This window comes from Hipposideros armiger, unplaced genomic scaffold, assembly GCF_001890085.2.
Source record: "Hipposideros armiger isolate ML-2016 unplaced genomic scaffold, ASM189008v1 scaffold_476, whole genome shotgun sequence".
NCBI classification, from domain to species: domain Eukaryota; kingdom Metazoa; phylum Chordata; class Mammalia; order Chiroptera; family Hipposideridae; genus Hipposideros; species Hipposideros armiger.
This window is the reverse complement of record NW_017731826.1, coordinates 595,704-606,015: the sequence shown is the minus strand read 5'-3', so window position 1 is coordinate 606,015 and position 10,312 is coordinate 595,704. Positions and strand designations below refer to the sequence as shown.

The window sequence follows — 10,312 nt, the reverse complement described above, 5'->3', positions numbered from 1 at the left end:
CCCAGGATGGAAACCTGAAGGGATTCTTTGAATGGCAGAACTAGCTGAGTTTTTAAGTTACTATAAACGTGCCTGTTCACATACATATTGTGCAGCTGATAACATCCCCAAGGACCACCTAGTCCTTCAATCACTGTTAGTCCCCCAGTGGTCACCCCAGTAGATCCCCTTGTGATATTTTAATCCTTGCACTGAAACTTCACAATCAGAAACCTCATGGATCCAACTAGGAAGTTAAATAGAAAAAAGAAGTTTACACATGTTATGATACATGGTTTTATTTACATAGCTGAAATTATTTTCTTAGTCATCTTGATTTACAAAAGCAAGTTAACATGGCATGGTTTAATAACCTTTCATAAATAGATTTTACAAATTTTATTAACTAACATTGCTACTTAATACTCAGGAATACTTAATACTTAGTAACTTATGCATATATGCATATGAAAGTTGTCTGATAGGACTAGTAAGTACGAGTACTTTAATTAGTCAGGACTAGACAACTCGATTGTTAGTCAAGGGTTAATTCCCCATCACTGGGTCAGCCCCTTAGACCTGGAGTGCTCACCCCGCTGAGAACACGTACCTGCTGAGTAGGCATTTTTAATAATTTGAGAGAGTTTATCCTTATTTAGTAAGACTTGCATTAAGCACACCTGAAAACCAAAGGTTTACCACAACATATTCGTAAAAGAACAAATCATAGTATATCTGAAAAACACTCCCAATCACAGCCACGTTACAATCCAGTGAGTGTGTTTCCAGCTCTCTCTCTGGGTGTGTGTACACACGCACATGCACACCATGAGGCTCCAACACACCCTCAGCCAAGCCTTCTTGGCCACAAAAATGCTGTCATTTTACTTCTTTTGTGAAATGCCTATAAAACACAGTATAGTAATGAGGCTCCTGTAAGTTTTGTCACAGTGCTTTCTGTCTGAAGATTTGGCATGTTTTGGTAACCAGTCCTCTCCTAGTAAGTCACAGCTCTAGACAGAAGAGCTGCCAGGATTTTCCAAAAGCCTCCCCCCCCCCCCCGAGCCCCAGGATGGAGGAGTGCAGAGTGTCTGACCAGAAACAAGCAGTGAAGAATGACAAGAAGCTTATGAGTCATGGTCAGAATCTAAGAAACAAAAATGTCTTGTGACAGCAACATTGTTACAAAGACAGGAAGAGTCCACGCAGGTCCTTTGTGTAGAAGCTCTATAAGAGCCAAAACATTGTCTTTTTTCCACATCAGAATTGTAATATGAGGCACAGCAGTCCTTGGTCATCGTCAGTGCTACATGGCTAGTTGAACCCCATACCCACTCCTAATGTGTGAGAGGAGGCTGGACGCGCAGTGTGCTGAGGCTGGGGGTGGGCTCACGGCAGCCACAGCTCTGCTGACGGCAGCCCTAAATGGGAGGTCACTCCACTCAAATGCCCCTTTTCTTCATGCTGTTCTTGTCAGGGGTAGTGACCACTCAGTGATGGGGCAAATGTGTCTGTAAGCCCTTATGTCTCACGCCACCTGTCTACACAGCAAATATGGCATCAAATCTCTCCATTGTGCTAAATCTAAGAATCACTTTAACAACGATAAAAAAATCAAATGTTAAGAAAAGGTTCCTTTTAATTTTAAAAAGCCATTCTCAGGATTTGAATGCTGAGCTGAGGCCTGTCCTGAGGTCCTCTCTCCCACTCAAGCTCTGGCAGGGTTCTGACACCACCACGAGGCCTTGCCAGGCTCCTGTTCTCAACAAGGACAGGTCGTTTGGGCCAGTTTCTTCCCTGCTGTGCACGTGTGTGTGTGTGTGTGTGTGTGTGTGTGTGTGTGTGTGTGTGTGTTAGAGAGAGAGAGAGAGAGAGAGAGAGAGAGAGAGAGAGAGAGAGAGAGAGAGAGAGAATGCACTTCATGTTTAAATCTTGTTGCCTTGTTTGGTGGCAAACAGAAAAATCAAACAGTTCAGGTAGTTAGTGTGGGACCCACACGTTTGAGCACAGAGTATCGTGGTCCCTAATGAACACAGACCATCACTGGCCTTGCTGAGGGCTGAAGAGGAAGGAAGGACCTAAACACGGTTCTCAGCTCCCATCCAGTGCACTACATCTGCTAGGAGGGAAAATCACCAGCCAGCAGAAGGGCACAATGAGGGGCCCGGAGGCATTCTCGGCGTGTTCTCTCCCCTTGTGAGTCCATTACCTTCACAAAGAAATGTTAACTATCAAACGAGTCCATTAATGGTGCCGCTGAGGGTGAAACCATCCAGTTAGCATATACACTATCATTTGCATATCTTGGACACCCAGTGTTAGGGCCATCGGCTTTCGTGAGTGGTACAGGACTCTCTTCAGGCCAGTTCGGGTCTGACATGCCTAAAAATGAAAACAGATCATTTGTTCTGCACTGAAGGACCAAAACTTCATGTGCAGACAGTAAGGCCTTGGCAAAACTCTCTTTGAGGTTCAAACCAAAGTTCTGGTTCTGTGCCAATTACATGAATGGGTTCGGGCTCTAGGTCTCCAGAACACACGTTTAGAGGAAATAGCACGTGTTCTCTTGGCAACTTAACAGAAACTACCAATTTAACTTTCATAGGCTTCAAACTCACATCTGATACGTATTTGTTGACCTTGTTTAACTCCTTTTCTAAGGCAGCATAAGGCGTCCTAAGCACTTGGCTGTGACAAACAGCTCACTGCAGCGAGCAGGTTCTATCAAAAGTTCTCAGATGTAAAGAAGCCAAGTCCACCCCAGAGTAGAGGATCTTCCAGACCAAGGGCACACACAGCTGAGACCCACAGCGGTGACGGGACAAATAGCATTTAGCACTAGACCCACAGCCAGCAAGGAATCAAGTGACCCAGGAGGCATGCAAAAGGAACACTCTCAGCTGAGAAATGCTTCAAACTCGAAGATTTCAAAAACAATCAATGATGAAGTTAGAAAACAAAAAAATTTCAAGTATTTAATTGAAGACAAAAGAAGGAGTTTTGGCAAGAACCATATTTACTGTCCATTGCAAGATGACAGCACCACAGACTTACGTTCTTTCAAAAAGCATTTGCTCCAGCTTTTAGCACTGACTTCAGAAGTGACAACCGTCATTACAGTGTGTAATGCAAAGGATGTGAAAACAGTAGCCTGCATGCATCCTGTCTTACTGTGGGCACATGGCTGCACACCCAGCACCGCATGGCCTCCAAGAGCTGCCCGCTGTCCACACGGGGCCTGTGGGGAGGGCCACTGGCTGTGCTCTCGGTGTAGGCAGGCTGGTGCTGGCTCCTTCTTTTCAAATTAAATGCCCCCTGAATTGGGTAAATTTATCCCAGTAGTTAAATTGGAAGTACTATGACTTGATACCCATCCCAGAAATGACTTATTCATCAATTTCTCAATATCCCAAGAGTTCTGCCCTGCCCTCTTTCTTCAGAGTGGAATTACACTTATTTTCACATCCTTTTTAAAAAAACATAGTTGAAAAATGCCTGAATGTAAACTGATGCAACATCAGACATTTACAAATTAAAAGGTTCAGAGCAGAAGGACTCTCATTCAGACCAGAAGGACTCAAAAAGCATTACAGAGAGTAAGGATAGTGCAGGGAGGAACAGTGTTGCTAGAATCTAGTAAATGCATGTGAAATTCTACCATAGAGTTTGTTTTCAATCCACGTGGAGGGGAGGGTTCGAGGGAGGGGAGCATTATTACAGTCCACCAGGGGCGTCTCCTCCTCTGAGAGGCCATCATCGTAAAGCAGGGAGTCAGATGGGGTGGACGCGGCCAGGTCCAAGTAGTCCTGGAAGAGAAAAATGACTGATCAACGCCCCCCTCCCCACCACCACCCAAGTGTGCCACTACTGGACACGCCCCCTCCACCTGACGGCAAAAGCCCTGGCCATGCCCCACCGCCAGCCTGCTGGCTTCTCCCAGAGACCTGCGCTCCCCCCAGCCCCACCTGCCCTGGTCCCGGTCCACAGTCCTCATAGCTGCCCCCTAGAGAGTCACCTCTTGGGACACAAATGTGCTCCTCACTGTCCTGGTCCTATGCTGCAGCACTGGACGCCAGCCTGTTTACAAGCGCGGGGGCCCTGGGAGCTCGCTGCAGCCCTGTTACGCACACAGGAGTGCCAACACACGTCCCCACCTGCGGGACACTTTCCAGCTTTCCTCCAAGGACTCCTGCCATATAGAAGACCACACCAGGACTCCGAAATCTGTAGTCAACTGACATGGGTTTTGCACAGGACGTTGCGTAGGCTTCAGCTTGGAAGCCTGATACTCTGCAGGACCTGCGACTCCCGCTGCCCTGGTTAAATGTGTGAAGGACAGTCCCAGCATTTTCCTGGCTACTTCTCAGCCCTATCCTAGGAAGGGTGTCTCCCAGCATCAGCTATCACTTGTTCAGGGTGACCCTACATGCGCAGCTTTGGGAGGCTTTGCCCAAGTGATACACGGGTGTTTCATTACAATGGCCTAGACCGTGCCTCTCACTTTCCTGTTTGAAGAAATTACAGCTTCTTGTAAATGTGTGATGTAAGGATGAAGTGTCCTTACACCAGGAGGGCAGGACCGAAGGCAGGTACAATTGCTCAATAACTATTAGCTGAAACTTGTTGATTTGCCCATTTTTGTACAGAATTGCAAACTGTAGGCACACAGGCTGAACCTAGCATCCCAGATGTATTTTGTTTGGCCCACATTGGACTTTTGGAAATTTAAATGAGTTGCTAACATTAAAAACTGGGAAACTTAACATAAATATCCCTTAAAACTCAGAAGACCCGGCACGCTGGCATTCATAGTCCTACAGGTCACATATGGCTATAGCAAGAGGTCCCTTAGAAGAGCTGGTGTGCTATTCACTGCTCAAATCCCACTCCAGGGAGACCCCTCACAGTATCTGAATTTAGGACACTCACGTCAACTCTACTTTTTCCTGTCCAGTTACTGGAAATGGTTCTGTTTGGCTTTGGAATATTTCCCTCGCACACCTGTCTGTTGAGAGCTCTTCCTAAGTGTCAAGCTAAGAATCTTGGTTTCTTTATGATTTGAAAAGAAGCCCAAGGGGCCTGGTGCCCTCAGGGGTCAGCATGATCATCTCCCCTACACAGGGAGCTCCGTGGACCTGGGTTGGGGCCAGAACTGCCCCCACCCGCACTGCCACACTCAGCCTGTGGGTGGCCCACGCTGGAAATCTGTTCAGGTACTCACTCTTCTCTTAACCATCATCTTCTCCAGGTCTTTGCTGATGTCGGCAAACACTGGCCTCTTGTCTGGCTCCTGCTTCCAGCACTGCAGCATCAGACTGTACCTGGGGGAAAGCGCAGACAGGCAGTTTTGACCCAGCAGGAACTGCCCTGTCACAGCCCCCACACCCAGCACAGTGCCCGGGCCTGGGGGGCTGTGTTCCCAAACCCAAAGCAGTGTCTGCACCACTGACATGCTTCTCTGAGCTGGGCCAGGGTTTAAGTGGTCACCGGGGGCTCAGAGTGCCCGGCTCTGCGGTCCAGCATCCTGTGAGATTCCCTTTCCTTGAGAGAGATTTGTTTTCACATCCCTTTCAGGGACACAAGATGCCGTGCCCACTATGGTGGCTGAGAGGGAAATGAATGTCCTTAAAACTCTAATGAAGGATGAATTAGGTGTGGAAGCAAAACTGCCAATCACACCTCTTACTTGTACCTTTATCACCTCCGTGGCTGCGGGGCCTCCAGGGCCGCTGTGTGTGGTATGCTGGCCAGCTGGCTGCCAGCCCAGGCTGCCAGGGGGTGGTGTCACTCACCCTTTTAGGCCCAAGCCGGGCCCATGGCAGGCACACACCGACTTTGTGGAAAGAACGGACCAGCATGTCTCTGAATGTGGACAACCCCTTTCTCATGTGTCCTCAACCTGTCCTCGAGAATCATCTGACAGAACCTCAGTGTGTGATGGCAGGTGCCCTAGGGCTGAAGGCTGGATGCCCCATCTAGCACTGGCCTGCTTTTTCGCCTCCACTCGGGCACTCCCCAATCTGTGCCAGGAGCCATTCTGAATTACCAGCCCCTCCCCAAGTGACCTGGGCTCAGTTGCTCTCTGTCTGAGGTGCCCTCTCATCCTTCCCACCACATCGCCCTGGACTCTGCACCCCCATCCTCATTGGTCCCCCCAGGAAACCCATCCAGCCCAGTGGAGTTGGGGTCCCCAGCATCTGCTATCTAGCCCAAGGGTGGTTCTGCAACTTCTGCTCGTCATGCTCTGCCCTGTCACCACCCTCCACCCAGCTGACCTCAGGCTGGCACCCAGAGCTGCTCAGGAGGGGTAGGGAATGAGTGCATGTGCCCTTCCCTCCCAAACCTGGGTGAATGTATAGGAGAGACATGGGGCCAAAAGAAAGCCTGCTCACATCTCCTCGCTGCAGTTGTCGGGCCTCTCCATCCGGTAGCCTGTCTTCAGAAGGTTGAAGAGCCGCTCAGGAGGAATCCCGGGGTAGGGGTTGCCCCCCAGGGTCACAATCTCCCATAGCAGGACACCAAAGGACCACCTACAGGGAGCAAGACAACCAGTGAGTGGCCGTACCAGCCTGCAGCACAGCCATCCTCCCCGCCCCCCTGCAGCTGCAGATCCCTCAGCCCCGCACCCCCCTACCCGTGCAGAGAGCAGGTGTCAGCCTGAGCCCCACTAAATAGACAAATGGGGATGGAGGTGGGTACATCTGTCTTGCCTGCCCTGTCCCCCACCCCTGCGATGCTTCTCAGCTCAGCCCCCACACCCACAAGGGGCACCGGCACATAGGCAGGCTGAGGTGACCGACTGCTGGAGCATTGGAGATGGCCTAGCCCAGCCCAGCAAGTGCAGCAAAAGGCAGGTGGGACCCAGGTCAGGGGCCAGGGTTCCTGGCACACTTTCTTCACTTTTTCTGTGTGCTTGGAATTTTTATAAAGTCTTAGAAGAAATAAAAGCACTGCTATTGCAAAATACTTAACTGTAAGATACAATTTACTGTGAAGTGGGAACAAAAATCGTATCACAAAATAGCATTATCACACGAGCCCACTTACAGTGATAAAAAGCATATACCGTCACACCACAAAAAACACTAGAAGGCCAATGCCTATGAAGGCCAGCAGTAGTTACTTAAGGGTGGTGGGATCCAAGTCACTTTGTCTCTTCATTATGCTTTGTCTGCATTTTCCAACTGTTTTACTTACAGTCAGCTTCCATAATCAGAAAGCAGTTGTTTAAAACTGTAGCAACTACCTTTTCACAGGCCACATTATTCAAGATATACACGTCTGTTGATGGCAGAACACTCAGAAATAAGTCTGTTGTGATTCTGAAAATTATCAAGTCTGCATTTTGACTTGGAAGACTTGAATTTGGGTTCCTGTCTGAGCAATTTGGGGAGCAAGCTAGAAGTCACTCCAAGCCACTCCTGCCTGGGCCCAGTCCTGCTATGCCCCAAGGGGAGGGGATGTTTGGCCAGGCCAGTGTATCACTGAGAACCCCCAGAGAGGGAGGGGAGAGGCCAGGAGAGGGAAGAAGCAGAGGTGAGGTGGATTTGCTCACTGCTCTCAAAATGTCACTGTGGCTTTCAGAACTACTGCTGAGCCCTAGTTATCTGCTAAATAAACACACGAAACCCCCTCAGCTTAGGGGGTACCTATGGATGGTTGGCATGAGCTAGCAGGCAGTCAGGGCCAGTGCTGTTCCCTGGCTGAGCTGCCCAGACCGGTGTCATGGCCCCCCTTCACCTGTAACCTCTATCCTAGGAAGGCAGCATCCATACTTACACATCACTTTGGGTGGTGTAGATATGATCGAAAAGGGACTCAATTGCCATCCATTTTACTGGAATTCGACCCTAAGGAAGGAGTAAAAGAAGGGCATTAATATTACTCTGACGCCCTGGGAACTGGAAGAGTATGGAGGAAGGTGGGTCCCAGTCCCAGGCGCTTCCAGCTCTGGTGGGATGCTGAGTAAACGACACCCAGAATGCTCCTGGGTACAGAACGGTCAGCACAGCCTTGGAGGGGCCTGAGCTCCAGCCTGGCCCTCCCAGGCATGGCTGAGATGCTGGGGACAGTCAGCTTGCCTGCCCACAGCTACAGTGTGTGCTTATCACACACCACATCTCTGTGGAGAAGAAACCCAAGGAATTGATACCAAGCCCAAGCCAGATTCCCTACGGCCAAATCTGGGGAGCTCTGAGGCACCCTGGGTGGTGCTGCCCAACAGGCGGGCCAACAGCACCATCCAGCACCATCTGCCCAGACTTCTTAGGGCGACCGAGTCTGGGAAACCAACATCCAGTGTTTCTGTCTTGGGGACCTTGGACGCCAAGTAACACACTAAAGGCCCTCCCAAGAAGCTCTGAAGGAAGGAGTCTGGTTGTGTGCTTCAAGGCTGGTTTCTCCTCATTTTATGCCAGGGCCCTCTGAGTATCCTCTGGAAGAGTGCCCCCCACTGCAAAGGGGGTTCACCTACCAAATCCTTTCCAAGCCAGCTTTTATTTTTTTACTTCTGTTTTTAAATTACAGTTGACATTCAATAGTATATTACTTTCAGAAGTATAGCATAGTGGTTAGACATTTATATAACTTACAAGGTGATTCCCCTCATGAGTCTTGCACCCACGTGAAACCATGCATAGTTATTACAATATTATTGACTATATGCCCCAAGCTGTACCTTACATCCCCGTGACTATTTTGTAACTGTTAATTTGTACAACTTAATCCCTTCACCTTTTCCACCCAGCCCCCCAACTCTCTTCCGTTTGGCAACCCTCAGTTTGTTCTCTGTATCTATGAGATAGATACTTCTGTCTTGCTTGTTCATTTATTTTGTTTTTGAGATTTCACACATAAGTGACATCATATGGTTATTTGTCTTGCACTGTCCAACATATTTCACTTAGCTCTATACTCTCTAGGTTCATCCATGTTGTCCCAAGTAGTAAGACTTCATTCTTTTTAATGGCCAAGTAATATTCCATTTTATATATGTACTACTTCTTCATCCATTCATCTTTGAATTGCAGCATTTAATCCATTTATATTTAAAGTAATTATTGATAGGTATTGTTATTGCCATTTTATTGTTTTCTGATTGTTTTTGTAGTTCTCTGTACCTTTCTGATGCTCTTGCTCTCTTCTTCTATGTTGATGACTTTCTTCAGTGTTGTGTGTGAATTCCTTTCTCTTTACCTCTTGTATATGTCTCATAGATTTTTGGTTTGTGGTTACCATGTGCTTCATATTTTGCAAACTGCATTTCTAGCAGCCTATTTTAAGTTGATGGTCGCTTAAGTTCAAACACGTTCCATAATCACTACCATTTTTTACTCATCCCTTGCACATTTATGTTTTTGTCATTATTTACTTCATATGTGTGTGTGTGTGTGTGTGTGTGTGTGTTCATGTGTATGCCTTAATGTATTGTTGTAATTACACATGATCTTCCTGCTTTTGCCTTTTAACCTTTGTACTTATTTTAGTGTTGGTTGATCCACTGCTTGTATTATGGGTTTGCCTTTGTCAGTGAGAATTTTTTTCTTTGCATTATTTTCTTATTCATACTTTTGATTTTTTTCCTTCTTTTTCTTAAAGAAGTCCCTTTAATATTTCTTGTAATACTGAATTGGTGGTGATGAACTCTTTCAGCCTTTTCTTGTCTGGGAAGTTCTTTATCTGTCCTTCAATTCTAAATAATTGTTTTGGTAGGTAGAGTAAGCTTGGTTGTAGGTCCTTACTTTTCATCACTTTGTATATTTCATGCCACTCTCTTCTGGCCCGCAAAGTTTCTATTGAGAAATCAGCTGACAGTCTTATGGGAGCTCCCTTGTACATAGCCAACTGCTTTTCTCTTGCTGCTTTTAAGATTCTCTCTTTGACTTTAACCTTTGACATTTTAATTATGATGTGTCTTGGTGTGGGCCTGTTTGGGTTCATCTTGTTTGGAACTCCCTGTGCTTCCTGGACTTGTGTATCTATTTCCTTTGCCAGGTTAGGAAAGTTTTCAGTCATTATTTCTTCAAAGAGGGTTTCAATCCCTTGCTCTTTCTATTCTCCTTCTGGTCCCGTCACACATCACTTTTTTTTTTTCTGCTCTAATTGGGTATTTTCCATTACTTTATCTCCCAAATCGCTGATATCCAACCCTCTGTTTCATCTAATCTACTGTTGGTTCCCTCTAACATGCTCTTCATTTCAGTTATTGTATTCTTCATTTCTGGCTGGTTCTTTTCTATGTCTTTTTTTTTTAATGTTTATGATCTCTTTGTTGAAGTTCTGAGATCATCCATTCTTCCCCTAAGTTCACTGAGCATCAATGTTTTGAGCTCTT

At 47.1% G+C, this 10,312-nt stretch overlaps 1 protein-coding gene across 3 annotated transcripts in view; it reads right to left on the bottom strand.

Annotated features, from left to right (window-relative positions):
- Positions 1 to 280: 280 nt before the first annotated feature.
- The window catches only part of RET (ret proto-oncogene), a 58,545-nt gene continuing 48,513 nt past the window's right edge, over positions 281 to 10,312 (bottom strand). For 2 of the 3 annotated variants that reach the window (XM_019666634.1, XM_019666635.1), the window contains exons 16-20: positions 7,759 to 7,829; positions 6,372 to 6,509; positions 5,201 to 5,300; positions 3,638 to 3,785; positions 281 to 2,361 (exon numbers count right to left, since the gene is read on the bottom strand). In XM_019666634.1, coding sequence (XP_019522179.1) covers positions 2,204 to 2,361; positions 3,638 to 3,785; positions 5,201 to 5,300; positions 6,372 to 6,509; positions 7,759 to 7,829 — 615 coding nt within the window. In that variant the 3' untranslated portion in view covers positions 281 to 2,203. Of the gene's footprint in view, positions 2,362 to 3,540; positions 3,786 to 5,200; positions 5,301 to 6,371; positions 6,510 to 7,758; positions 7,830 to 10,312 lie in introns of those variants that run through there. The other variant, XM_019666636.1, reaches the window with a different exon arrangement.